General features: G+C 42.1%; 5 protein-coding genes and 2 non-coding genes across 9 annotated transcripts; 3 read left to right on the forward strand and 4 right to left on the reverse strand.

Annotated features, from left to right (window-relative positions):
• Nucleotides 1-212: 212 nt before the first annotated feature.
• On the forward strand, nucleotides 213-3745 carry LOC137743910 (1-acylglycerol-3-phosphate O-acyltransferase-like). Its single transcript, XM_068483842.1, has 9 exons — nucleotides 213-549; nucleotides 858-1094; nucleotides 1706-1752; nucleotides 1899-2017; nucleotides 2105-2265; nucleotides 2817-2926; nucleotides 3010-3109; nucleotides 3221-3344; nucleotides 3439-3745. The coding sequence occupies exons 1-9, from the start codon at nucleotides 329-331 to the stop codon at nucleotides 3562-3564; spliced, it is 1245 nt and encodes a 414-aa protein (XP_068339943.1). The 5' UTR covers nucleotides 213-328; the 3' UTR covers nucleotides 3565-3745.
• A 361-nt stretch (nucleotides 3746-4106) lies between these two features.
• On the forward strand, nucleotides 4107-8354 carry LOC137748823 (probable LRR receptor-like serine/threonine-protein kinase At4g36180). Its single transcript, XM_068489015.1, has one exon. It carries the CDS (start codon nucleotides 4770-4772, stop codon nucleotides 8205-8207), a length of 3438 nt encoding a protein of 1145 aa, XP_068345116.1. The 5' UTR covers nucleotides 4107-4769; the 3' UTR covers nucleotides 8208-8354.
• A 1843-nt stretch (nucleotides 8355-10197) lies between these two features.
• TRNAE-CUC (transfer RNA glutamic acid (anticodon CUC)) lies at nucleotides 10198-10270 on the reverse strand. The gene has a single exon. It is a non-coding gene; the product is annotated as a tRNA-Glu (tRNA).
• Nucleotides 10271-12370: 2100 nt separating this feature from the next.
• LOC137719219 (probable LRR receptor-like serine/threonine-protein kinase At4g36180) lies at nucleotides 12371-16108 on the reverse strand. The gene has a single exon (XM_068458407.1). The coding sequence runs from the start codon at nucleotides 15967-15969 to the stop codon at nucleotides 12547-12549; it is 3423 nt and encodes a 1140-aa protein (XP_068314508.1). The 5' UTR covers nucleotides 15970-16108; the 3' UTR covers nucleotides 12371-12546.
• A 2109-nt stretch (nucleotides 16109-18217) lies between these two features.
• On the reverse strand, nucleotides 18218-18290 carry TRNAE-CUC (transfer RNA glutamic acid (anticodon CUC)). Its single transcript has one exon. It is a non-coding gene; the product is annotated as a tRNA-Glu (tRNA).
• A 97-nt stretch (nucleotides 18291-18387) lies between these two features.
• Nucleotides 18388-21795, forward strand: LOC137714484 (protein ACCUMULATION AND REPLICATION OF CHLOROPLASTS 6, chloroplastic-like). 3 transcript variants are annotated; one of them, XR_011065425.1, is made up of 6 exons: nucleotides 18388-18913; nucleotides 19164-19388; nucleotides 19473-19733; nucleotides 19831-20776; nucleotides 21094-21228; nucleotides 21322-21459. XR_011065425.1 is itself a non-coding variant. In XM_068453696.1 (6 exons), exons 1-6 carry the CDS (start codon nucleotides 18413-18415, stop codon nucleotides 21610-21612), a joined length of 2364 nt encoding a protein of 787 aa, XP_068309797.1. In that variant the 5' UTR covers nucleotides 18388-18412; the 3' UTR covers nucleotides 21613-21795. The 3 variants fall into 3 exon arrangements, 2 of the variants coding, with proteins under 2 accessions (XP_068309797.1, XP_068309792.1); XM_068453696.1 differs by having other exon boundaries at nucleotides 19831-20790; nucleotides 21103-21228; nucleotides 21322-21795; XM_068453691.1 differs by lacking the exon at nucleotides 21322-21459 and having other exon boundaries at nucleotides 21062-21198.
• Nucleotides 21796-22006: 211 nt separating this feature from the next.
• On the reverse strand, nucleotides 22007-27379 carry LOC137714476 (kinesin-like protein KIN-7E). Its single transcript, XM_068453684.1, has 12 exons — nucleotides 26601-27379; nucleotides 26223-26312; nucleotides 26041-26141; nucleotides 25830-25943; nucleotides 25672-25753; nucleotides 25496-25563; nucleotides 25335-25400; nucleotides 25111-25235; nucleotides 24596-24908; nucleotides 22998-24503; nucleotides 22576-22862; nucleotides 22007-22446 (listed from the first exon to the last, which is right to left on the reverse strand). Exons 1-12 carry the CDS (start codon nucleotides 26869-26871, stop codon nucleotides 22125-22127), a joined length of 3345 nt encoding a protein of 1114 aa, XP_068309785.1. The 5' UTR covers nucleotides 26872-27379; the 3' UTR covers nucleotides 22007-22124.
• Nucleotides 27380-27784: the final 405 nt, after the last annotated feature.

Genomic DNA, 27784 nt, shown 5'->3' on the forward strand with positions numbered 1-27784 from the left:
TTTTGGGAGGTTAAAATTGATGTTTGGCATAGCACCACCAAACAAGAAATTGTGTGCGAACTCGGAGGCTTTCGTTCCTGTTCATGTGGGCCTAACAAGGCTAAAATTTACGTCATCGCCAACGTCTTTACTCGAATCACCGTCAATGCTGACGACTGATCCAGAATTTAACACGTGTCCCGTATCAGCTTCGAAGAAACGAAGCTCTTTTGCCTCCTTCCGTCGGAGTCGAAAAAGCGCGAAACATTGGCAAAGAATCGGCGTATATATAAACTGTCCGTTATTAGTCGCAGCCAAAAATCAAACTTTCCATTTGTTTTGAAAGCGTATGAACCTGCGTAGAATTTCGTCGAGAATGGCCGGCGAAGTCAGCAGGTCCGCCGAGCAACGAACCTCCCCTGCCGCCGTTGCTGCAGCCTACGAATCCGATGCTGTTGCTGCTGCGGTTAATCCCAAGTCCAAATCGTTTTGGCCCTCTGTCCTCCGTTGGATCCCTACATCCACCGATAAGATCATCGCCGCCGAGAAGCGCCTGCTCTCTCTTGTCAAGTAATCCACCTCTCTCTCACTCTCTCTCCATTTCGTTTGATTGCAGAGTTGTGTTAATTTGTTGAGCAAATACTGAAACGGAAACTAGGGAATTTGTTAGTTTGTGCCGTCATGAAGTTCTAATTTTTAGGATTTTTCTGAATTACAATTGTAGTAAGAACCTTAATTTGGAGCTGAAGTTGGCTAATTTCTCAAATTTCTTATCAATTTTGTGTGTTCAAACCCCAACTCTTAACTTTCTTCAATTTACTGAACGGTTGAAAAGGTTGAATTCTGACAAAATAATGGGAATTGCTTGAATTTCGCAGGACTCCTTATGTTCAAGAACTGGTGAATATAGGATCTGGACCACCGGGCTCTAAAGTCAGGTGGTTTCGATCCGAAAGCAATGAAGAAAGGCTAATCAACACGGTTTCATTTGACAGCAAAGAGAATTCTCCTACTATTGTTATGATTCACGGATACGGTGCTTCTCAAGGTTTCTTCTTTAGAAATTTCGATGGCCTTGCCAGTCGGTTCAGGGTCATTGCCATTGATCAAATAGGGTGAGCAGATTCTTAACGTTGATTGTTGAATTTATTCTTTGTTTGCTTAGGTTTTTAACCCCTCTTGGAAGTTATTAACTTTTACATGCTTTAAGTTATTCCTTGGTGTGCAACCCATTCTAACTACTTTGTGAAGATAATAAGATATTCTTTTGTTTTCAGTTGTAATGTTAAAACTTGTACATGTACACCACAGCGATGAACGAACATAATTTTACAACTCTTAAGTAGTCTAACTGATGCTTAAGTAGTTGTGTTTTTGTACCAGATGCTTAGTCTTGGTTCAAGATTAAACTCTCTTCTTTTCTATTTTTGGTGTCTGGTGCTCCGGAAACATTTCTTAAATAATTACTACAGGCTTTGTTGGGATACAAATTTTTCTAGCTCTGAGTCCGCAGGCTTTTATTTTGGTGTTCTCCATTGTAGTTCTACTGTGCACTTGGTTTCTTTTCCTTCTGGTGTCGAAAACTTTTTAAAGACACACAACTTCCCTTTCATGTTTGATGCCAAACATTTTTAACCTTTTGTAGTTCCATGTTAGATGGTGCTTTTCGGGGTTTATTTCTGTAATATATTTTGTTCTCAAATCCTTGGTTTAATGTTATTTACAGTTGGGGCGGATCAAGCAGGCCTGATTTTACATGTAAAAGCACTGAAGGTAATTTTACTCTGGCGTTATATATTAATCTTTGTGCCGCAAGTTATAACTTATTTTGACAGTGGTCAAGAGTTTTTTTCACTATTAATCTGTAAAATGGACAATATAACTTTTCCAGAGTAATTAACTAGCAACTGGTAATGCAGAAACTGAGGCATGGTTCATCGATTCCTTTGAGGAATGGCGAAAAGCCAAAAACCTCAGCAACTTTATATTACTTGGGCATTCAGTTGGTGGGTATGTTGCATCAAAGTACACTCTGAAGGTATTTGCTATCCCATATATTTAGTTGAATCTAGGGATAATGGTGGTAGGTCTGGTATTCATGGTCGTAATTATTTTAATATGATAGCATCCAGAGCACGTTAAGCATTTGATTTTAGTGGGACCTGCCGGGTTTTCATCGGAGTCAGATGCATCGTATGAGAGGCTTAACCAATTCAAAGCAACATGGAAAGGAGCAATTTTCAACTATTTGTGGGAGTCTAATTTTACTCCACAGAAGTTAGTCAGGTAGATACATATTTTCCGTCCTCATACAAATGTCAATACGATTTGCAAAATCATATCATGCATGGTACATATTATCCATTTCAATCATTTTTGTAGGTTTCTGATATGGTAGTTGCGCACTTTACAGATGCAGGTTGCAACATGTTCTATGAACCTCTAATACTAATTCTTTGGAAATATTATTCTTTTGCATTTATTTGAAACAACTTGAGCTTCCCACCTCCACTCATACTGATTTCCTGTGCTTCCCCTCCTCTCTCATCCTTCTCCTGAGAGGAATAGACCAGAGGAAGCACGGAGGCATGCGCACGTTTCTGTTTGTTTTTTTAAATTATGATTTCAAGTTGTGTGGTGCTTTTGTTCAAATTGTCAGTTTGGACACGAAGTACTTTTTCCCATTCATACCATGCGCATTTTGAGCCATTGGTGCACTTTGAAATCCATTTCTTCCAAAGATTAGTGATGGATCAGAGATGAAAGAGAGAAAGAGGTGGTTCATGTTGTGCTTTCCTTAGATCTTATGTTTGTGTATGTTTACCTTATTTTTGCAGAGGGCTAGGGCCTTTGGGTCCAAATCTCGTTCGGAGTTACACAACTGCCAGATTTGGTTCTTATTCGACAGGGACCGCACTAACTGAAGAGGAATCCCGACTTCTAACAGGTAATGTAAGGTCAATTTATTTGTGCACAGAACACACTTATCCAACTTTTAAGATCTTGATGGTTGCTTTTTTATAATTGCAGATTATGTGTACCATACTTTAGCAGCCAAAGCTAGTGGGGAGCTGTGCTTAAAGTACATATTTTCTTTCGGAGCATTTGCTAGGAGTCCCCTTATACAGAGGTCTGATGATACTAATCTCTTTACTGAACATCAAAGAATAGTTGGAAGTTTGTTGTAATAAAGTTGCTTTGAGCGAATCATTTACACGGAGTCCTTTTCTTTTATGTACAGTGCATCGGAGTGGAAAGTGCCGACTACTTTTATTTACGGATATCAAGACTGGATGAACTACCAAGGGGCTCAAGAAGCTGGCAAAAAAATGAAGGTCCCATGTGAGATCATTAGGATTCCGGAAGTATGTTTCTCTCTGCCTTCTATTTATCCACGCAGTTGTCATTAATTAATTTTTTGATCTCGATGAATAAGGTTTTCCTGATAAAATATTGCAGGCTGGGCACTTTGTATTCATAGACCAACCCGAACGATTCCATTCAGCTGTTTTTTACGCTTGCCGTAGATTTCTTTCGCAGGACCCTGAGGTTGAATCCTTTCCCGAAGGTTTGACAGCTGCCTGAAAAGTGTACTTAGTTTCCCTTTTTTTTTTTTTTTTTTTTTTTTTTTTTGGGTACAAATTAGACAGTCCAACTAGTAGTCTCTGTATCTTTGATACTCTTTGTATGCATAAGTTCCTACCTCTTAGTGTAAGATCCGCAGTTCACATTAATAAAGGAAACCGAGAGGACAGATTTACTTTTACCACCATTTTTTTAACCTGTATTCTGCTGCTTTCATCACGGTGGGATTCAGAGAGTTAAAGGCCATATATTCCAACTTACCTCTAACAGCGAAGCAATTGTGATGGTATTCTAAACCAATCAAGAGCAGAAATGATTCTCGTATTATTCTATTTGTTCTTATCTTTTATTTCAAAGTTAAGTTATTCGATGAAGCGACTAGAAGTAGAAACGCAAGGAGGTGTCTGAAGAATAGAGAGAGCGTACATCATTTCTTCTTAAAACCCACCATATCGGTTGCCATGTTGTAAGTCAACATAGAAGATACTATTTGATTGAGTTGAAATACCATCGCAATGACTTTCGGTTGTGTATACGTTTGAAATTTTCTCCCGCCAATCGCAATCTCCCCCATCTTTTCCCCAGAGTCGTCATGGACAGCATCATTGACCTTTTTGTGGGGGGCCTCCTCCAATTATTACACCCATTTTTCTCTCTCCTCATTTTTTATTCAAACTAAATAGAAAATAAATAAATAAATAAAAAGGGGAGTCCTGAGATTTGCTTTTCCCTTTTTTTGTCGCAATCTTCGTCCAAAAGTACGAAAGACTTCACCCAAAAGAGACTATCAGCTTGTTCAAGATTGAAACTTTTTGACTCTAACAGCGAACAAGTACGTACCTTTCCACGTGGCATCAGTTCATTTGCGTGGTTATGAACTTCCCATACATCTGGCCACACCATAACACACCACCACTTCAGTCATCAGTATGTCAGCATCACTCAGGAGCTCACACGGCAGTTAGAAACCCTAAATCTGTCCCTCTTTCACTCCGCCATTTCTTTCCTCAGAGCAGATCTTCTTCGCCTTCTCATCTGCGGCAATGGCGGCCTCTCGATCCGACTCCGTCTTTCTCGATCTAGCTCCTCCCACCACCGCCACAAAACCCCGCCGCAAACCCAGCAGCATGCACCCCACACCCAGCATAATTAGTTTATAAACCTAGCACATTTTGCTTTCCAGTGCTCTCTCTCTGACCTCTCTCATGGCGACGGCCACTTACTTCTTCCTTTTCCTCATACCAATTGTTATTCCTACAATTTATTTCCCCGCCGCCTTAACGGCGGCTCAACGGCCGAGTCCAGAGACGGCACTCTCCGAGATCCAAGCGTTAACGGCGTTTAAGCGTAACCTCCACGACCCTCTTGGCGCTCTCGACGGCTGGGATTCGTCCACGCCGTCAGCCCCGTGCGACTGGCGCGGCGTCGTCTGTTTCAACAACGGAGTTCAGGAACTCCGCCTGCCTCGTCTCCACCTCGGCGGAAGAATCACTGACCACCTCGCCAGCCTCCGCGACCTCCGCAAGCTCAGCCTCTACAGCAACAACTTCAACGGCTCTATACCTCCCTCTCTCTCCCAATGCGCTCTGTTACGGGCCATTTACCTGCATGGCAACTCGCTCACCGGGACTCTTCCGCCGGCGATTTTGAACCTCACCAACCTCCAAATCCTTAATGTCGCCCATAATTTCCTCTCCGGAAAAATATCCGGTGACATTCCGGTGAGCCTCTGGTACCTTGACCTTTCCTCGAACACATTCTCCGGTGAAATTCCGGCGAACTTATCTGCCGAATCAAGCCTCCAGCTGATCAATCTCTCGTTCAATCGGTTCTCCGGCAGGGTTCCGGCGACCATCGGAGGGCTCAAGAATCTTGAGTATCTGTGGCTGGACTCGAACCAGCTGCACGGTACTCTGCCGTCGGCGATTTCCAATTGCTCGTCGCTAGTGCATTTGAGCGCGGACGACAACGAGCTGAGAGGTCTGATTCCGACGACGATCGGAGCGATGCCGAAGCTTCAGGTGTTGTCGCTGTCGCGGAACAACCTGTCAGGGGCGGTCCCCGCGTCGTTGTTGTGCAGTACTGCAAACAACGACTCCTCGTTGAGGATTGTGGAGCTCGGATTCAATGCACTCACGAGCATGGCTCAGCCGCCAGATATCTCAAAATGTTCGAGTGCAATGGGGGTTTTGGACTTAAAATCCAATCGGATAAGTGGCCCCTTCCCATCTTGGTTGACAAACGTGACAACAATTATGAGAATTCTAGATCTTTCTGGAAACATGTTTTCGGGTCAATTGCCGGCAAAGATTGGCAATCTTCTCCAGTTGCAGGAGTTTTGGGCGGCGAATAATTCGCTGAGTGGTGAAATTCCCCGTGAGATTGTGAAATGTAGTTTGTTACAGGTCCTTGATGTTGAAGGAAACAGATTTTTGGGTCAAGTTCCTTCTTTTTTAGGAGGAATGAGGAGCTTGAAGGTGTTGTCTTTGGGTGGGAATTTATTCTCTGGTACCATTCCGTCAAATTTAGGGGCACTTTCAAAGCTCGAATCTTTGGATTTGAGCAACAATAATCTGACTGGGAAAGTTCCAGATGAGCTCATGATGCAGCTAAGCAACTTGACTAGTTTGAATCTGAGTAATAACAAGTTTTCCGGTGAGATTATTAATGTTGGAGAGCTGAAAAGCTTGCAAGTTTTGAATTTGAGCAATTGTGAGTTTTCTGGAAGTGTTCCTGCGAGCATTGGCGGTTTGATGAAGCTTGAAACACTGGATTTGAGTAAACAGAAGCTTTCTGGGGAGTTGCCGATTCAGATTTTCGGGTTGCCAAATTTACAAGTTGTTGCTGTGCAGGAAAATCACTTATCAGGAGATGTCCCTCAAGGTTTTAGTAGCTTGATTAGTTTGATCTATCTTAACCTATCTTCCAATTCTTTTACTGGTGATATTCCTACCACTTATGGATTTCTCAACTCTTTACTTGTTCTATCTTTGTCTGGAAATCGTATTTCGGGTACAATCCCACAAGAGCTTGGAGATTGTTTGAATCTTCAAGTCCTTGAGCTTCGCTCTAATCAATTAGAAGGCAAAATCCCAGGTGATATATCTCGCCTATCCAATTTGAAAGAACTCAATGTAGGTCAGAATAAGCTGACCGGTGAAATCCCAGAGGAGATTTCAAAATGCTCTTCTCTGACTTCTCTGTTGTTAGATGGGAATCGACTTTCAGGTCACATACCAAACTCATTGCCTAAGTTATTGAACCTCACAGCGTTAGATCTTTCTTCTAACAATCTGAGTGGCACCATCCCTGAAAGTCTGTCGTTCCTCGTCCCTAACTTGAAATACCTGAATTTGTCATACAACAACCTTGCTGGAGAGATACCGAAGCCACTCGGTTCTCAGTTCAATGATCCTTCCGTGTTTGCAAGGAATGGAGACTTATGTGGGAAGCCATTGGATAGAGAATGTGCAGATGTGAGAAGGAGAAAAAGAAACAGGTTGACTTTATTAATTGCGGTGGCTGTGGGTGGAGCTTTCCTGCTGGCATTGTGTTGTTGTGGCTATATTTACAGCCTACTGCGATGGCGGAAAAAGCTCAGAGAAACAGTAATTGGGGTGCAGAAGAAGCGAACCAGCCCTCGAACAAGCTCAGGGGATAAAAGCAGCCGGGGAAGTGGCGCTAATGGAGGGCCAAAACTCGTGATGTTTAATAGCAAGATCACGTATGCAGAGGCATTAGAAGCTACAAGACAATTCGATGAGGAAAATGTGCTTAGCAGAGGAAGATATGGATTGGTATTCAAGGCTATGTTTCAAGATGGAATGGTGCTCGCAATTCGACGTCTTACTGATGGTTTTCTTGATGAAGGTGGCTTCCGCAAAGAAGCTGAAGATCTTGGCAAGGTGAAGCATCGAAACTTGACAGTTCTACGAGGCTATTATGCCGGTGCTCCTGACGTGAGGCTCCTTGTGTACGATTACATGCCGAATGGAAACTTAGGCGCTCTTCTACAAGAGGCATCTCACCAAGACGGGCATGTATTAAATTGGCCAATGCGGCACCTCATAGCACTCGGCATTGCTCGTGGATTAGCCTACCTGCACTCTGCCTCAATGGTACACGGCGATGTAAAGCCTCAAAACGTTCTTTTTGATGCTGATTTTGAAGCCCATTTATCCGAATTTGGTCTAGACCGGCTAACCATAGCCACACCAGCAAAAGCTTCCTCGTCTTCAACCACGATTGGCTCCCTAGGCTATGTGTCCCCCGAAGCTGCATTAACAGGGCAAGCAACGAAGGAAGCCGATGTGTATAGTTTTGGGATCGTATTGCTGGAGATATTGACCGGGAGGAATCCGGTGACATTTACTCAAGACGAAGACATTGTGAAGTGGGTGAAGAAGCAACTTCAGAGAGGTCAAGTTTCTGAGCTGCTGGAGCCCGGGCTGCTGGAACTAGACCCGGAATCTTCGGATTGGGAAGAGTTCTTGTTGGGAGTGAAAGTGGGGCTTCTTTGCACGGCTCCTGATCCGCTTGATCGACCATCCATTGCCGACATTGTGTTCATGCTTGAAGGTTGCAGAGTCGGACCCGACATCCCGTCCTCAGCTGATCCAACCTCTCTGCCTTCACCAGCCTAATTTTTAATCTCTGTTTTATTTAAAAAAGACTACATTATCTTCGTTCCAGCAGTTTTAGGTTTTTGATTAATTCATTTTCTACCATTGGTTTGGCCTTTATTCTTGTGTTTTTCCTAATTTTGCTCAATTAACTTTGACCTAACTGCGCCATGGGATTCCATTAATTTTTTTTTTTTTAAATTCTATTGAGCTTAGATCCAAACGGTCAGATTTCAAATTTTTAAAGGAATAGATTTATTCCCAGTATTCACACAAGTTATGAGCGTTGGTGAATCAAACGATGGTGGTATAAGAGAGGTTGAAATTCCTCTACAAGGCTTCCCTGTTCTTGAAGAAGTGGACTATTGTAGTGAAGTCACCAACTTTCCTGATGCTAACAGTGGTAAAATTTTTATTTTAAACATGAGAGTAATTTACATGTCACAGGTAATACTGTTAGTGTTGGTATTACATTGTATGCTACACACAACGTGTATTATTGGTGTAGAACAATATTGGCATGGGAATCACCGAAGCTGTGTATCTTGGATGTAGGTTGCTCTCCTAATAGGAAAAGGATCCTGGTCATATCTTTTTTCTAGGATCTTACGATCGTGATCGTTTATCGTATATCGTGTTATTAGAAATCATTTTTAAAATTTAAAATTTAAAATTAAATATAAATAATATTTAATAAAAACTGACCATATAATGTATGATGAACGAGAACGATTTCAGAATTTCTAAAAAAATGATCCTAGTCTCGCCAAATAGCTAAAGCTCATTTGGGGTGAAGCACGTGGCTAGTCCTATAGAGGGGAAAGTAGCCGTTAAGATAGAACGTTCGCTAGGCACGTGGTCCCTTAATCAGATTCTTTGGGCCTTGCTTGTTAACCAGCACGCGGTCTTTTTTTTTTTTTTTTTTTCTTCTTAGGTAGCTACCAGCACGTGGTCCCTTGCCAACCCCATTGATGTGAACCAAGTAGGTTTTATTTTGTCAAATGATGTGAACCAAGTAGGTTTTATTTTGTCAAATGATATTTTACTATAGTGGTAGAAATGAATTGAGTCCTTATATTATTGTGTGAGTTCAAACTTTATCAGTAACTAATCTAATATCTAATATAACAAAATCTATTGTTTGACAAAAAAAAAAAGAAAAAAAAAGGGTTTTATTTTGGGGAAAAGGATTATCTCCGAATCTCTTCCACCTAAATTTAGAGGATCATTCAATTCTATCCGTTCAAAAGAAAATCAAATGGCCAAAAACATTCAAACATCTTTGACGCCATCGGACTGAGAAGAAGCTGTGATGGCAGCAACGACGATGATGTTGACGGCAGAGGGTTGAGAGGGGCGCGGATGTGGAGGAGAAGACGGTGTTGTTGGAATTGTAGTTAGGATTGATGGCTTTGCGGTCTTATTCCGAGGCAAGGTTGCGATCATGGCTTCGTGGCCTTATTCAAGGAAGGAGAAGAAGCTGCTCTGACTCTGTTGGAGGCAAGCCTTGCAAGTAATTTTCGAGATCCTGAGGGTCCGACTGGAAGGGATTCGGAGAGGATCCTTTCCCTTATTTTAGTGGCCACGTAAACTGAAATCTTTTGCGAGTCTTTTTTATCTTTAAAAGAATATACAAACATGACAAAATTATCAGCTGATCTTCTTTTGAAATTTAAAAGAAAAAAAAAACGGTTTTATTTCTATTAGCAAGTTAGTTCAATGTGCTCATGGACCCTATAAAATATCATGAAAACGACACAGACCACCAGAGTAAAGGAGCAGGAAGTACCTCTCACTATTCAATTGCAAAGACATGTCACTCTCATAGACTTTACCCTTATTTGCCTCTATTTCAATCACGCCTACATTTGTTGGGCCTTTGGCATAAGCCCGTATGAAATTATGAAACCAAAGATAAAAGTAAGGGCTTGGTAATGTAAGAAATTGGGCCATTGGCATAGGCCCATATGAAATTAAACACCCAAAAGCAAAAAATTATAAAAAGTAATCATTCCGTTGCCGGGACTTGAACCCGGGTCTTTCGGGTGAGAGCCGAATATCCTGACCAACTAGACTACAACGGATTGTTGATGTGTGTTGCACGCATAAATTATAAATAGTTCAGTAATCAGTAGGAGTCCTCATGGATCAAATCTTTGAATTTTTGAAGTGTATCTTTGTTACACTTGTATGCTTAAAATGCCTATAGGAAAAACTGAGGGCTGATTTACACCATGGTTTGCTAATACAAACATTGCACGTAGGTTGTATTTTGTGGAAAAGGATCCTCGCCAAATACTTTTCCTAGGAATCCCGTGATCTCATATGTTCATCGTATATTATGCGGTCAGTTTTCGTTAAGTATTATTCATACTTAATTTTAAATTTTAAATTTTGAAATGATTTCTGACCGCACGATCACAGAATCCTTAGGAAAAGATTCAGTGAGGATCCTTTCACGTATTTTGTTACCTTTCGACTTCAAATAGGCTGCAATTTTCAATGCAGACGGTTCTAGCTAGTCAAGCTCCCGTGCTCAAGTTTTTTTTCTTCAAAAGATGGGATTATAAATATGAAGTCAACACTCGCTTAATGTGTTTTCGTATTTAGTCATACTTCACATAGTCATGTTGGGTCAATACCCGATTACAATGCATTTGTGAATTAGAGGCCAATAATGACCTAGAAGGGGGCAATAACTTACACAAAATCATTCATGCCATTCAAATCGCTTCCGTTATACAAACGACAGAAGACATAAAATGTATACAACGAGTGATACATGAAAGTTTATCTCGTAATAGAGGGTGGTATTGGTAGCTTGTGTATGGCCCGAGCGAATTATGAAATGCATGCAATGACAATGGAAGTGAGAACGACATGTCATGCAATTGAATACAGTGAATAGTTTGTTCCTTTATTGATAGTCTGTTCGTTTTTCATGACCCGATTAAATGTGTTGTCGACCTTCATTTGATATTTGTTATACATCCATCGTGCATGCCCATCCTCAGTAAAATTCACCTTCATTTTAACCACCTAAACTTTTCACTTTTCCACTTTTTTTTTCACTTGGTCACGTACTCTGCAACCTTTCTATTATCATCTCTGTTCTTGTTCTTATTACTCAGTGGTGATGTCTCAGTCTGATGCAGTTGTGGGATCCACAACAACTACACAGTTTTCAATGTGCCAGTCCTATTATTGTTTACAACCGTTTTAATCACGAGAAATTTTCTCTTGCAAACAAGATCTCATTAGCGTTAAAGTCACACATGTACATTAGTTGTTTGTTGCATGGGATGAATTATAGACTAGAGCATTTTACCGGACAATAACTTACATAAAATATGTTTCCTTACGATGAATTCGTTTGATATAAAGTCGCAAAAAATTTAAGAAATAAAGTATAATAATAAAAATTGAAGGAAAAGGTCAGTGTCGGTTCACATCGAATGCTCTTTGGACCGGTCAGGGACCACGTGATGGTCAACACTTTCTCGACTAAAATCCGACGTGCAATGCCCAAAGAATCTTGATTAGCGTAGGGGTCCGACGCTTCCGTGGGTCCCGACGCCTCTGCAACTCTTTTTCCGATAAAGACGCCTATGCCCTGGAGGGAGACGTCGTATCTTAACGGCTACTTTCCCCTGTCTTCAGAGCTCGCCACGTGGCCCATCCCGATTGAGAATTTGTCACTTGGCGGGAATTAGAATAATTGAACAAAAGAAACAAATGAGTTTTAACGAAACACTTTCGGTACTGTTTATTTTTAACGAAAAATCACATTTTTACATTTTTCTGGTACTATGTAGTACAACTTTATTTGTTATTTTTCATTAAAACTAAAACTTTTTTGAACTTTTCGTTAGTTTTCTTAAGAAATAAACCTTAACCTACACCAAACCACTAAAATGAAATTGAACGATGATGTTCTGCTTAAATATTTGAAGTGGTCATTAAAAACTAACTTAGATTTCGCCACCGTAGCATATCCGTTGTAGTCAAATTCTCCCCTTACGCAGTAATATTTGTTTGCCAGAAATAACTGTCTCAAAACATACGAGAAAACAAAGACGTTAAAGTGATACCGTCTCAAATAAACCATGCGACGCAAGGTTAAGCACTTAGCGATGCATAATAGTTACGAACACTGTCGCCTTAACATTCTTTAACGTCCATGATTCAAGAGAACTTAGTTTAAGTCTTTCGGCGCTGTCAGGTGCAAGTTATGAAATTGAGCAAAAGCAGGAAAAAGGAGGAATAAAGGGCAAACCAATAAGTACATACAACTGCAGAAATGAAGACGATGATGATTGAGGATAGTGATTTTGTTAAAATTAAAAAATTAAATTAAAAATTAGACCGGTGAAGGCAGAGAGGTGGGATCAGCTGAGGACGGAATATCCTGTGCGACCCTGCAACCTTCAAGCATGAACACAATGTCGGCAATCAGCGGCCGATCAAGCGGATCAGGAGCCGTGCAAAGAAGCCCCACTTTCACTCCGAGCAAGAACTCTTCCCAATCCGACGATTCGGGGTCAATTTCGAGCAGCCCGGGCTCGAGCAGCTCGGAAACTTGACCACTCTGCAGCTGCTTCTTCACCCACTTGACAATGTCTTCGTCTTGTGTAAACATCACCGGCTTCCTCCCGGTTAAAATCTCCAACAATATAATCCCGAAACTATACACGTCGGCTTCTTTCGTCGCTTGCCCCGTCAATGCAGCTTCAGGGGACACGTAGCCTAAGGACCCGATCGGCGTAGTAGACGATGAAGCTTCTGCTGGTGTGGCTATGGTTAGCCGGTCTAGTCCGAATTCGGACAAATGCGCTTCGAAATCAGCATCGAAAAGAACGTTTTGAGGCTTTACGTCGCCGTGTACGATTGACATGGAGTGGAGGAATGCTAATCCGCGGGCAATGCCGAGCGCAATGAGGTGCCGCATTGGCCAATTTAGTACGTGCCCGTCTTGGTGAGATGCCTCTTGGAGAAGAGTGCCTAAGTTTCCATTTGGCATGTAATCGTACACGAGGAGCCTCACGTCGGGAGGACCTGCGTAGTAGCCTCGGAGGACTGTTAGGTTTCGATGCTTCACCTTGCCGAGAGCTTCAGCTTCTTTGCGAAAACCACCTTCATCGAGGAATCCATCGGGAAGACGCCGAATTGAGAGCACCATTCCATCTTGGAATGTAGCCTTGAATACAGGTCCATATCTTCCCCTGCTTAGCACATTTTCCTCATCAAATTGTCTTGTTGCTTCTAATGCCTCCGCATACGTGATCTTGCTGGTGAACATTACCAGTTTTGGCCCTCCATTTTCTCCACTTCCCCGGCTCCTGTCTCCTGAGCTTCCTCGTGGGCTTGTTCGCTTCTTTTGGGGCCCCGTTACCATTTCTCTAAGCTTTTTCCGCCATCGCAAGAGGCTGTAAACGTAGCCACAACAACACAATGCCAGAAGCAAAGCTCCTGCCACAGCCACCCCAATTAATAATATCAACCTATTCCTTTTTCTCCTTCTCACAACTGCACATTCTCTACTCAACGGCTTCCCACATAAATCTCTGTTCATTGCAAACACAGAAGGATCGTTGAACTGGGAACCCAGCGGCTTTGGAATCTCTCCAGAAAGGTTGTTGTTTGACAAATTCAGGCATTTCAAGTGAGGGACGAGGAGCGAAAGATTATCTGGGATGGTGCCGCTCAGCCTGTTAGAGGAAAGATCTAACACTGTGAGGTTCAATAACTTAGGCAATGAGTTTGGTATTTGACCCGAAAGTTGATTGCCATCCAACAACAGAGAAGTCAGGGAGGAGCAGTTGGAAATCTCCTCTGGGATTTCACCTGTCAACTTATTGTGACCTACATTGAGCTCTTTCAAATTGGAGAGGAGAGAGATATCGGCTGGAATTTTGCCTCCTAATTGATTAGAACGAAGCTCGAGCACTCGAAGATTCAAACCATCTCCAAGCTCTTGTGGGATTGTGCCCGAAATGCGATTTCCAGACAATGATAGAACAAGTAATGAGTTGAGAAATCCATAAGTGGTGGGAATAACACCAGTAAAGGCATTGGAAGACATGTTTAGATAGATCAAACTAATCAAGCTACTAAAACCTTGAGGGACATCTCCAGATAAGTGATTTTCCTGCAGAGCAACCACTTGTAAATTTGGCAACCCGAAAATCTGAACCGGCAACTCCCCGGAAAGCTTCTGCTTACTCAAATCCAGTGTTTCAAGCTTCATCAAACCACCAATGCTCGCAGGAACACTCCCCGAAAACCCGCAATTGCTCAAAATCAAAACCTGCAAGCTCTTCAAATCTCCAACATTAATAAGCTCACCAGAAAATCTGTTGTTACTCAGATTCAAACTGGTCAAGTTGCTTAGCTGCATCATGAGCTCATCTGGAACTTTCCCGGTCAGATTATTGTTGCTCAAATTCAAGGATTCGAGCTGCGAAAGCGCTCCTAAACTTGCCGGAATGTCGCCGGAGAATAAATTCCTACCCAAAGACAACACCTTCAAGCTACTCATTCCTCCCAAAAACAAAGGAACTTGACCCAAAAATCTGTTTCCTTCAACATCAAGGACCTGTAACAAACTACATTTCACAATCTCACTGGGAAGTTCACCAGTCAGCGAGTTATTTGCCACCCGAAACTCCTCCAACCGGAGAAGATTGCCAATCTCCGCCGGCAGTTGACCCGATAACATGTTTCCAGAAAGATCTAGAACTCTCATAATTGTTGTCACGTTTGTCAACCAAGAAGGGAACGGTCCACTTATCCGATTGGATTTTAAGTCCAGAACCCCCAATACACTCGAACATTTTGAGATATCTGGCGGCTCAGCAATGCTCGTGAGCGCATTGAATCCGAGCTCCACGATCCTCATCGACGAGTCGTTGTTAGCAGTATTGCACAACAACGACGTGGGGACAGACCCTGACAGCTCGTTCCGTGACAGCGACACCACCTGAAGCTTCGGCATCGCTCCGATCGTCGTCGGAACCAGACCTCTCAGCGAGTTGTCGTCGGCGCTCAAATGTACGAGCGAGGAGCAGTTGGAAATTGCTGAGGGCAGAGTGCCATACAGCTGGTTCGAGTCAAACCACAGATATTCAAGATTCTTGAGACCTCCGATGGTTGCCGGAACCACGCCGGAGAACCGATTGAACGAGAGGTTGACGAGCTGGAGGCTTGAGTCGGGGGAGAAATTCGCCGGAATCTCCCCGGCGAATGTGTTCGATGAAAGGTCGAGGAACCGAAGGCTCACCGGAATGTCGCCGGAGATTTTTCCGGAGAGGAAGTTGTGAGCGACGTTGAGGATTTGGAGGTTGGTGAGGTTGAAAATCGCCGGCGGGAGAGTCCCGGAGAGGGAGTTCCCGTGCAAGTAAAGAACTCGTAACAAAGCGCATTGGGAGAGAGAGGAAGGTATAGAGCCGTTGAGGTTGTTGCTGTGGAGGCTGAGCTTGCGGAGGTCGCGTAGGTCGACGAGGTGGTCAGTAATTCGGCCGCCGAGGTGGAGACGAGGCAGGCGGAGCTCCTGAACTCGGTTATCGTCACAGCCAACGCCACGCCAGTCGCACGGGGCTGACGGCGTGGATGCATCCCAGCCGTCCAGCGCGCCAAGCGGGTCGTAGAGGTTGCGCTTAAACGCCATTAACGCTTGGATCTCCGGTAATGATGCTTGCCGTTGAGCGGGAGTCAAAGCGGCGGCGAAGCAAATAGGAACAGCAAATGCTACGATGAGGAGGAAGTAGAAAGTAGCCGTTGCCATGAGTAGTGCTGGGTATGCGGTGAGGTCAGAGAGAGTAGTGGAACGCAGAATGTGCTGGGTATACAATTTCAACTTTATGTTAATTGTTGGGTGTTTTTGGTGGCAGTGGGAGGAGTGCTGGGTTTGTGGAGGGGTGGGAGGAGCGTGTGAAGAAACGGAAGGGAAAGGGGTTTTGAGAGAAACGACGCCATATGCTGCGCTTGGAGGGCAACTAATTTGTGCGTCTGCGTTTGTGTTCCCTACCACTATCGCTCTGGATTTTTTATTTTTTGTTTTTCCCGTTTCCCCAAAAGCTATAATCTAAAAGAAGCCTTTTTTTTATTGACCAAAAAATATTAAACCTTTTTAATTTGTGAAAGTGACCGCAGAAAGTCTCTTTCCGGCGAGGTTCTTATATACGGCCGCCGTGGGCCGGCACTGTCTCACATAAACGGAGCCCCTGCAAGGCCGGGTAATACCCAAATATGAGACGACTGGGTAATTCGCGCCGGACGTGCCACGTAGTCAGCAAACAGGCATTAGAATTCCTCAAAAAATTTATATGATGGTATCGTCACGTATTGTTATTTATTTACTTGTCTTGCAACTCATAATCTATTTTTGTTATTGACATAAGTTTCTTAGTTTTACTATCATAGAGCTACGGAGTATTAATAAATTATTCTTCTCATGTGTTTGTTTGAGAAAATTTATGAAATTTTTTGTACTTTTCATAAAACTTAAAACGCTTGTAACTATATTGCAGAATTAAAAACGTTCTTCTGTCGTATAATCACTTATCGTAGGAGCACTTGCTTTATCATAAAGTACTAGTTTTAAAATTTCAACATGTTTCTATTAAAATACTTATAATAAAAACACATATGCATATGACATTTAATTCCCTCCATCTATTTTCCCTAATAACTAATTATTTAATCCAATAATAATATCGTTCTACTCAAAAACACTTATGAATTAAGTGATCTCTAGAAAAGTAGTCTTAAGATGAGAGAATTATTAATGCATGCATAAAAGTGAGTGATGTGTAACTTGAGAAATATGAATGAGACTCTCTTAACAGTATAACTTTTCATGAACTCACTGTAATCTCATGTTTTTAACATAATATTTTATAATGTTGGTATAAAAATTATCAATAAACTGTAAAATGACAAATAGTTCATAAAAGTTATATTTTGAAAGAATATATTTAACATTTCTCGTTATACTTAAAAGCGAGAGATGTGTGCCTTATTACATGTATTTATTTATCGATGTCGCTCACAGATATTATAACTGACAAGATAAGAGTGTAGCGGGACAATGTGATCAATCACATTGAAATTTTTAACACGTCATGATATCACATTACACATTTTTTTAGGGAATAACTCACTTTTCATTGGTCTTTCTGTTTTTCTGTTTCTGCGCTTTTTCTTAATTCTAATGGGCCATGGCCCATGATGGGCCCCTGAATCACGAACTTCTCTGAGTTTTTGTCAATGTGGAGTTTGATAATTTCACCCCAAGAGACACGTTGACTGGTTTCCTGGGAAAACGATTTTTAATTTATTTTATTGTCCAAGTGGACATGGAATCCCGCCAATTATATAACGGCCTAAGGATAACGTTTCTGTTATGAATTTCTTTATTCACGTCACCAGAGAAACGGACAAAGTAAGTATTTTTCCTACTTCGTAGCCTTTGCATTTTTTTTCTTCTTCAGCTTATTCCGTGACCGTGACCTATTTATTTTAGTTAAGATTATTGAATAAATTTTCATATATTAAACTAATATTATATTATTCACATAATCAGACAAAAAATACGTCACGGCTATGAATATGGAATAAGCTTTAACTAGTATTGCATTAGTTACAATCGCGCTTTCATGTCATCCGTATTCGAATCTTTCTTCCATACAATATAATTTAAAGAACTTTAACGAAAAACTCTCGGTACTGTTTACTTTGACAAAAAATCACATTTTTATACTGAAAAGTCAATCATGGTACTATTCACTTTATCATTTATTTTTTCCTTATCGTTAAAACTCAAAGTTCTCAAATCATTTTCATTAGTTTTTCTTATAATTTAACATAGAAGATTACCTGTATTTTAAGAAGAAGAAAAAAAATGTTGATGTTTGAAGTTGGGCCTATATCCACAACAATTTTTTGGGCTACAAAAATGAGAGCAGCGTCTCAATGAGCCTTTAACTGAAGCCCATATGAAAATAAAAACAACAAAAAGTGTATAAATAAAATTCCGTTGCCGGGACTTGAACCCGGGTCTTTCGGGTGAGAGCCGAATATCCTGACCAACTAGACTACAACGGATTCGTTGTTTACGAAGTGTTAATTTCCACATGTTGACTTGAAGCCAACAGAAAACAAAGAAAACATAGATAAGAGTCTCCCAGAAATGACAGAGGGTTTAAGCAGACGCGTCAAACTGTCCAATGGAGACCCTCAAACACTTCGGCATCGGCTTCTCCACTCCCCGCCTCCACCCTTTCCGCCACCACCAAAAACCTCAACAGTCCCATCCCACCACCTGCTTCGCCAGCAAATGGGCCGAGCGCCTCCTCGCCGACTTCCAATTCCTCGGCGACTCATCCTCAGAACACCATTCCCTCTCCTCCGCCACCGCCACTCTCGCTCCTTCCCACCTGCCTCCCGCAATTTCTTCCCCCGAGCGCCACGTGTCCATCCCCATCCACTTCTACCAGGTGCTGGGCGCCCAGCAGCATTTCCTCGGGGACGGTATAAGGAGGGCGTACGAGGCTAGGACTTCCAAGCCGCCTCAGTACGGCTTCACCCAGGAGGCGCTGTTCAGCCGGAGGCAGATTCTTCTAGCCGCCTGCGAAACCCTAGCCGACCCCGCCTTCAGAAGAGAGAACAATCAGGGCCTTGCCGAAGACGAAGATGGAACCATCATCACTCAAGTTCCTTGGGATAAGGTAATTGTGTGGTTTCACTTCATTGTGTTCTGTTTGGTTGCTGAGAAGAAATTAAGAAAACGTGGTATTGAATTCTGATTCTAGTTAGTTTTATCTACATTACTACGATTTCCAAGTGAAAATTGAGAGAAAATAAAGGAAAATTTGGAGTTAAAATTAAATTTTTTCATTGGCTTTTTTCCGCGTTACTGCGTTGGATTAGTAAACAAACAGAGAGCGGCTGTATTTTATCGTGTTAAGCTATTTGTAGGTTCCTGGAGTTCTGTGCGTGCTGCAAGAAGCTGGGAAGACTGAGCTGGTTCTTCAAATTGGGGAGAGTTTGCTAAGAGAGAGGCTGCCCAAGTCGTTCAAGCAAGATGTCGTTTTGGTCATGGCACTTGCTTACGTTGACATGTCGAGGGATGCAATGGAATTGTCCCCGCCTGATTTTATTCGGGGTTGTGAAGTGCTTGAGAGGGCTTTGAAACTCTTGCAGGTAATGGAGTCCTCATAAGCAATATCTTGTTTGTTTCAGTTGTATTAAATATTTTGATGCGTAAGACTGATCTTCAACATGCAGGAGGAAGGTGCGAGTAGCCTTGCACCTGATCTTCAATCGCAAATTGACGAGACACTGGAAGAGATCACCCCACGTCGCATTTTGGAACTTCTAGCTTTACCCCTTGGGGATGAGTACCGATCGAGAAGGGAAGAGGGCCTCCATGGTGTGCGCAACATACTGTGGTCTGTTGGAGGTGGGGGAGCAGTTGCAATTGCTGGAGGTTTCACTCGTGAAAATTTCATGAACGAGGCCTTCTTACATATGACTGCAACGGAGCAGGTAGCTATTCCTGTGAATTCCTTCCCATGCCCCTACTGTGTGCTGTCCGCGCAATTGTCTAATCTCTTTGTTGGTTTGTTCTTTTTTTCTTCTAAAGGTTGATTTATTTGTCGCAACCCCAAGTAATATCCCAGCGGAAAGCTTCGAAGTTTATGGAGTGGCACTTGCGCTTGTTGCTCAAGCCTTTGTTGGTAAGAAGCCTCATCACATTCAAGATGCTGATAACCTATTGCAGAAACTTCAGCAATCCAAAGTAACAGCTGTAGGACATTCTGTCGAAACCTATAGTGAGGTAGACTTTGCTTTGGAGAGGGGTCTCTGTTCACTTCTTATCGGGGATCTTGATGAGTGTCGCTCATGGTTGGGCCTAGACAATGATAATTCACCATATAGAAATCCATCTGTTGTAGAATTTGTCTTGGAGAACTCAAGGGCTGAAGATGAAAATGATCTTCCTGGACTTTGTAAGCTGTTGGAGACGTGGTTGATGGAGGTGGTACTCCCCAGATTTAGAGACACAAAAGATATAGAGTTCAGACTTGGAGATTACTATGACGATCCTATAGTCTTGAGATGCTTAGAGAGGCAGGACGGAACTAATGGTTCGCCCTTAGCTGGAGCTGCTGCCATAGTGAATATTGGAGCTGAGGCTACTGCAGTTCTTGGTAATTTCAAGGCGAGTGCAATTCAGGCATTGCAGAAGGTGTTTCCTCCAGATCACAGGGATGAGATTCTTACACCTCAAGAAGATAACAAAATGAATTATCCATTTCTTCCTGTGGAAAATGGAGAGCCTCTGGAAGAATCTGATAGAGATGAATCTGTCCATGTAGGTGAGGTTTCTGGAAGAAATGCTTCTATTGGAATATGCGAAGAAGAATTGATGACTGACAAAATCAAAGAAGCAACTGTTAAGATTATGTGTGCTGGTATAGTAATTGGACTGACGTTGATTGGATTGAGGTATTTACCCTCAAGGAGGAGCTCATCCAACCTGCATAAAGAACTTAGCTCAGCGACTGCATCTGATGTCACAAGTGCAGGTATGATTTTAACCGTGCATTAGAGTATTAATAAAATGATTAACAAAGCCTTATTTTCGTCAAGTTATGAAACATGAAAATACTTATGATATCTTGGCATTTTCCACTTCAATGTGCTTGATGACATGTTATTTCACTCAACCAGAAAAGTCAGTGGTAGTATTTCGCTAGCTATTTGTCAAAGTGCTATGATGAATCTTTCAATAGCCAGTAGTACTGGGATATTTCTTCCTTCGAGTCGGTCCATTTCACTTCTTAAGCTTGCCGCTTTGCTCTTGATGCAAGGGGATGAAAATTAATTCATATAACCATACCAGGGCTACCAGGAGATGAAAAATCTGCGGGAAATACCCAAAATGGATGCAAGAATAGCTGAAGGTCTTGTTCGCAAATGGCAGAACATAAAATCTCAGGCTTTCGGACCTAATCATTCTCTGGAAAAATTATCTGAGGTAGGGAATTCTTTAGTTGTTGTGGTTGAATAAAGATGTCATTGAGCTAGTCACCAGTTTTGATGCATATCCTGACGTTGTTAAAACTGCCAGGTTTTGGATGGTGAGATGTTGAAGATATGGACAGATCGTGCAACCGAGATTGCACAGCTTAATTGGTCCTATGAATACACCCTGTTGAACTTGAGCATCGACAGTGTGACTGTATCGCTAGACGGGCAGCGTGCTGTGGTGGAAGCAACTCTTGAAGAGATGGCCCAGTTAACTGATGTGCTCCATCCGGAGCACAATGACTCAAACAGCAGAGCGTATACCACGAGATACGAGATGTCTTGTTCGAGCTCAGGATGGAAGATCAGTGAAGGAGCCGTCCTCCAATCATAAAAGAACGTTGTAAAGTACAATGACGCGGGTGTAAATGCTGTCTTGTTTTTCTATTTAAGTTTATTCTTTGTAAGTTTTACGCTCTCTGGGTGCGATTGGCAAGATTTACGTGTTGTTACCAGTCCACGCGTATAAAACAAGAGATATATCATATAAATAAAGAATAGAAGAATAAGTTCATTGGTAAAATGTTTGAGTTCATATAATCAGTCAAAATTAGTACAAGTTTGTCGACCTGGCCACAGAAGGGGACATTTCTTCCTAGTCCGGCCTGGTTTTGGAGCCGTATTATGTTTAACACGGAAACAGAGAGATATAACCGTTGTTTCTGTGCCTGCAATTTACCGCCGCAGCCATGGAGGCCCCTCTTGCCTCCTTTTTCTCCTCCAGTACAGCTGCAGATTTCTGTTTAGTTTACAATGCGCATCTCCACTCCGGCTGAACTGGAGCGAGACATCATATTCTGTACAAAATATTTCTACGAGTTACCTTCGTCTAACTGGTGCCGAATTCTATAGAGTAGACATGGAATCTCTCCAAATGGAGGATTTCTTGTTTATAGGGTGAGATAAGAAGCTGAGTCCGAGTATCTCCTTGGGAGCATCGAGTGGTGCAACAAGGCCAACCAGCTTCGCAACAAGGGTGGCGCTCTCCCGGATGTGCCCCATGTCCATTGTGCTCGTCCATGTCAAGTTTGCCAACTGCAGACTCCTCTGCTTTGTGTTTAGCCTAATCCCCCACTTCTGGTAGAGCCTTTCCTTTTCCTTTGTCGATGCAAACCTCTTCGGCACTTTCTTGGCTAACATTTCTCTCTCTCGCTTAAGATCCTTCATGCTGTTTCAGATTACAAATTAAGAAAAACAAAATTTATGTTAGAGATCTCCCGCTTTAACGCGGTTAGGCTCAAAGTATCAAAATTTCAAATGTGTGTTTCGTGCTGTTGAAATGATCCGAAATAACTACCTTCCAGCCTGTGTGGGAGCTTGGCGGGATTTTAGATTGCTTCCTCCAGAGAAGGTGTCCTTGAGAATCGTCAACCTTCGTAGCTCTACCTCCAAGTACAGAAAATCAGACGGATCACCATTGTAAAGAATGAAGAAATGTGTCCTGTGAACCAATGGCACAAAGCAAGCCTCCCACAGCTGGATTATTAGTCCCCTCTGTGTCTCAAAATCAAGGCGCCAATTAGAAGGGGTTCTCAAAGGATGTTCTGCACGATTGTGCCTCCTCCGTCCTGCTCCTCTTTGTGCCTGTCACCAATAATCACTCATGATTAAAGTTCGTGTCTTTGAAATATATGTTCATTAATTACTAACCAACCAGTAATCACCATTGTGTTAGAGAGAGAGAGAGAGAGGATAAGAAAGAGAGAGGGAGGCTGTTACCTCGTACTTGTCTTCCTTGCGTTCATTGGCGAAATTGAGAACACTCATATTATCCTCTACGTCAGACTCCGAGACATTGGGGATAACTTTCCAAGCCACTGGAGCACTCAAAACTGACTCTAATTGAGAACTAGCTCTGGTTGAGCTTCCAATTTCGGAACCTTGCTTCGATTTATGAAATAGCTTCCAACGCAAACCTTTTGAACTTCTAGGCCAGCCTTCTGAAATGTCCTGTGCATTAGCTGCCTCCGTGCTTTCCTCTGCCTCTACGTGAACGCTCAAAATAGAATCTTGATCAGAATCTCTTCTTGGTAACTTTCCGGCATAGCCACCATACTTGGATCGAGAGTTCTCCCCCTGATGGACTTTTGGTTTCCTATGAGGAAATTCCTGCTGTGTAATAACCTCTGTGTCCCGCTGATCTCTGGCACCATCTAGGTCCATTGGAACACTCGCAACAGAAGCTGGAAAATCTTCCCTAGATATACTTCTACTGTGGGTACCTTGCCTTGATCTGGAAGGTCTCCGTTGGAAACCTTCAGCAGGTGTTGTGTTCTCGTTTAGTTCTGCCTCATGCAATGCAAAAGAAGATGGACTCATGATAACCGCCCTGCAACTTCGGCTTCTAGACAAATTCATACTTGCAGTGCTAGATTCAGAGGAAGAAGGAGATTGTTCCATTGGGGGAAGATTAACAAGGTTGTTAATTGTCCTTTGCATTTCCTGAATCTTTTTCCGCATTGCTTCATACTCTGCATTAACGTTATTCAACTCCTTATCTCCTGTCTGCTGCATGGGAGCGGTCGCGGCTAAGTTTTCTCCATTTTCTTTAGAACCGCTTAAAATCAAATCAAAAGTGTTCTGGTCCATGCTTGATATGCATCTAATTTCCTTGCAGCTATCTTCAGATTCCGCACGAGATGCTTCTGCAATAACTTCAGATTCTGCTTGACTTCTTTGTGCAATAACTTCAGATTCTGCTCGATTTCTTTGTGCAATATCTTCAGATTCTGTTGGACATCTTTGTGCAATATCTTCTGGTTCTGAATGAGATCTTCCTGCAATATCTTCAGATTCCGTCGGTTGTGTATTATCTTCAGGTTCTGCCTGAGATCTTTGTGCAGTATCTTCACATTCTGCGTGAGATATTTGTGCAATATCTTCAAATTCGGCATGAGATCTTTCCACAACATGTGCAGACTCTGCAAGATCCTCCCAATCCGGCAATGAATCAAGCCCAACAAACTCTGGAGCACTACTGTCCAGCAGAAAGTTTTCTTCAGAGCTGGCAGAAAGCTGACGGTTGTGCTTGTAGGAACCAGTAAAACTAGGTATATCAGTAATATCAGATGCGTTGTCTGCTTTTACACCCACGGATAATGACTCAGCTCCTGAATTTTCACCTATTCTTGGAACTTGGCTGTCTCCAGTTGATTCTAGCAAATTCTGAACCCGAGACTGAGCAAGATCACGTTGCTGAGTCAGTTCTTTGATCTCTTTATCCATCTGCATAAATTTCACATTCAATAAGAAGATTAGGAAGTGAGAAAGTGTCATGTGCAATTATGTGTATGTATGAGTCATAGAAGTCTCATCACCTGTTCAAGCAAAAGTTCTTTCTCTTGCATTGACTTTGATGCTAAGCTCCTCAACGCGTCTTCCATTTTCGCTAGTTCTTTCTGAAGTTGCTTTACCAACGCCTTATCTGATCTTACTACGTTGACCTTTGCATTAGTAGTCACCTCTTTCGCACAACTTGCAAAGAAGAGAGTGTTTTTCGATTGCTCAACGTGACTTCGTGCAGGGCTCAGTGTGCAAATGATGGCTGTCCTGGCATTGCCTCCCAACGAGTTTTGCAGTATTCTTGTTAGCTTCGAATCTCTATAAGGTACGTGTCCATTCTTTCCCTTGCTGCATCCATTCATGACATTAAATTGATTAAGAAAACATAAAATGGTTAAACAAGGTTAGATAAGAAAAGCCAAGTTTTATCGGCTGGTACAAAGCACCCCGAAGAAGAAAATAATTTGCCACATCGTCAATAGACATGACGCCGAGTGTACATTTATATAAAATAAGCCCTTGTCTGGAGTATAGGGAAAAAATATTGAACCTTAGTTTGCGAATTACAGTTCCCAGGGTCAGTAAGCTTCGATTTATGTGGCAGCCTTCTTTCAATCTCATACCAGCTGATAACGCTTGAGAAACACGCTCACTGCCCGCAAGATCAACAAAATTCTGCGCAGAGAGTCAAATTTTTTACTGCTAATAATACCATTGTATAAGATCCTCATGAAGGAAATGTTTCTTCGCAAGGAAAGATAAGTACTTCCTTACCACAGTAGCTGCAAGTGTGCTAGAACTTTGAATGCCTAGGTATTCTCGAGCGGAACTTTCAATTGTCTGTTGGATCCGTCAATTCAAAAAAAAAAAAAAAAACATTTACAAACAAGTTGTTAAGTCAAAATGGAATGTAAATGCTTTAGTGACAAGCATACCAGTCGCAAAATCTGATGAGATCTTGAGCTAGTTTCGTTGAGAGAGGTCTCTCCGATCTTCCTCTGAGCTGCAAGAATCAAGGACCAATATAAGAGTATATATTCCATCTGTGAAAATAAAACTAACACGAATACCATGTAATCCTGTGAGACAAACATAATGCAAGTGTGGTTACCTTCACAGGCGGAAAGAAGCTCCTCTAGGTGGTTCCGGTCTCTCAAAATCTCTTCTGAAAGTTTCTCGACAACAGTACCTTTCTGTCGGAGTGGCATTATTAGAAAACCTACTCATTCATCTGAATTATACACATTATAAATAGAATACATCATTCACCTCTGGATCGTCTAGGAGCCTAAGTTGAGCACTCTCGGAGCTGAGGAGGTCTCTGACAGCTTCGTTGTAGATCTCCATGGCGGAGAACTTCAACACAAATTCCCTATCACTATGCTGAAGCACAACAAATGGTTCAAGTTATGTCAGTGTCCGAAAAAACATAGTCAGCTTGATATAATTTGGAATTGAAGACTCAAAATACATCACTTACTTTCTCAATGTAGTCGTATATGTCTGCAACTGCATAATCTGTGATTCCTTTCATAGTGTATGTTTTTCCACTGCTTGTTTGTCCATAGGCAAAAATGGTTGCTGAACACGTATATATCGCCGAAACAAATAAGATTTTAGTCAGAGATATCCAAAAACGAGGATAATAAGGAGATTACTCACAATTGATGCCGTTGATGACCGAAAGCACAACCTCTTTAGCTCCCTCATCATACACCTTCGTCGTGGGACAGTCCCACCCAAATACTCTGTCTATCCCCAAAGGATTGGGAAACAAAGAGAAATGACATCAAAACAGATTCAAAGTTTTCAAACATAATGAAAAATTGCTTCATAAAATGACGGAAAAGAAGAGAGAGTTGTTATTGATGCTAAAAAAAAAAACATTTACTCTTCCCTGCTTTATTTTTCACATTGTGAGGAAGGCCAATACAGTTCTCTTTTCTTCCCTAGCAAGAAATATAAATTCTGGACCGCTAATAACAATTCCCGAAAGAAAATTTTCAATATTAAACAAGAATGGACATGCATGTCGTATACCAAAACCATAAGCAGAGGGAGACATGGGGCGATCAGGATGGCTGTTGTTGTACATGACGGTGTTGTCCTTGACGAACCAATCGGAAACATCGTTCTTTGCCTTCTCCTTGTCGTTCAACGGCCTCAGCCGAACCGAAACGAGGATTTTCTCCTCCACAGACATCGATGCCTCAACTTCTCCTCTTTTCCTACCGAAAACCCAGGTTGCTTCACGCACAAACAAAACCCGCAAAAGCGTCAAACTTCCCCAATTTCGCTCTCCCACATGCATGTACGTGAGAGGGTGCTGCCACAGCGGTCAAATCATTTGAGAGCGAAATTCACTGATGAAATTCTTCACCGTTCGCAATGCGGGCCGCCTTTCAAATTCCTTCGTTCAAATCCCACAATGCAGGTCGAACGAACAAAAAAAAATTCAAACTTGATAAATAAATGGCATAAATTCCCCTGGGCAGTTCCACATCCAAATCGAAGGCGCAATTCAACCAAACCCAACCACAACGACAACAGATACGAGGCAATGTAGACAAACTGAAAGAAATCCGATTATACGAAACAAATAATGTCTATATTTTATTTTTCCTTTTCTTTTTACCACGGTTCGAAACCGTAACAAAAAAACACGAAAGAAAGGGAAAGACGGAACGGCCAAAACGTCGGCGGCGACGATGTCAAAATTTTATGGAGAGTGGAGAGAAATTTGGCCGAACCGTGAGAACCAGGAGGGTTCTGGCGATGCGGGAAATGAAGGAATTAGGAACGGTTGGCGAAGACCGTTGCCGTCCCCTCTCTCTCTCTCTCGCTCTTATTTGGATTGCTGGCTGCCTCTGATATACAACTACCGCGGCAAATTTCCTAAAAACTAATAAACTTACTATTTTGACCTCCAGCTTGCCGAGTATTAACGAGCATAACAAAGTAGACGTACTTATCTTGATCAACTAAATTTATAGTTTATTAATTAATGTTAAATATTGTGTAATTGAAGCTTAATCAACTAATTTTATACCATTGACATAATGAACCAATAAATACGTCATCAGTTACAGAGTGGCTTCATGTCACTCGAATTTGGATCTCTCTTCCATACAGTACAATTTGACATAGAAGATTACTTGTATTTTAAGAAGAAAAAAAAACTTGACAATGTTTGATGTTGGGCCTATATCCACAACATTTTTTTG

Source organism: Pyrus communis, chromosome 1, assembly GCF_963583255.1.
Source record: "Pyrus communis chromosome 1, drPyrComm1.1, whole genome shotgun sequence".
In the NCBI taxonomy this organism is placed as follows: Eukaryota; Viridiplantae; Streptophyta; class Magnoliopsida; order Rosales; family Rosaceae; genus Pyrus; species Pyrus communis.

What these genes read in the sequence shown, in the direction of transcription:
- LOC137743910 (XM_068483842.1), top strand. Translation starts at nt 329, where the DNA reads ATGAACCTGCGTAGAATTTCGTCGAGAATGGCCGGCGAAGTCAGCAGG. An exon ending in CGCCTGCTCTCTCTTGTCAA is followed by an intron (nt 550 to 857) that starts GTAATCCACCTC and finishes TGAATTTCGCAG; the next exon opens with GACTCCTTATGTTCAAGAAC. An exon ending in TACATGTAAAAGCACTGAAG is followed by an intron (nt 1,753 to 1,898) that starts GTAATTTTACTC and finishes CTGGTAATGCAG; the next exon opens with AAACTGAGGCATGGTTCATC.
- LOC137719219 (XM_068458407.1), bottom strand. Translation starts at nt 15,969, where the DNA reads ATGGCAACGGCTACTTTCTACTTCCTCCTCATCGTAGCATTTGCTGTT.
- LOC137748823 (XM_068489015.1), top strand. Translation starts at nt 4,770, where the DNA reads ATGGCGACGGCCACTTACTTCTTCCTTTTCCTCATACCAATTGTTATT.
- LOC137714484 (XM_068453696.1), top strand. Translation starts at nt 18,413, where the DNA reads ATGGAGACCCTCAAACACTTCGGCATCGGCTTCTCCACTCCCCGCCTC. An exon ending in CTCAAGTTCCTTGGGATAAG is followed by an intron (nt 18,914 to 19,163) that starts GTAATTGTGTGG and finishes AGCTATTTGTAG; the next exon opens with GTTCCTGGAGTTCTGTGCGT. An exon ending in CTCTGGAAAAATTATCTGAG is followed by an intron (nt 21,229 to 21,321) that starts GTAGGGAATTCT and finishes TAAAACTGCCAG; the next exon opens with GTTTTGGATGGTGAGATGTT.
- LOC137714476 (XM_068453684.1), bottom strand. Translation starts at nt 26,871, where the DNA reads ATGCATGTGGGAGAGCGAAATTGGGGAAGTTTGACGCTTTTGCGGGTT. An exon ending in GGTCATCAACGGCATCAATT is followed by an intron (nt 26,142 to 26,222) that starts GTGAGTAATCTC and finishes ATACGTGTTCAG; the next exon opens with CAACCATTTTTGCCTATGGA. An exon ending in CTCATCAGATTTTGCGACTG is followed by an intron (nt 25,401 to 25,495) that starts GTATGCTTGTCA and finishes CGGATCCAACAG; the next exon opens with ACAATTGAAAGTTCCGCTCG.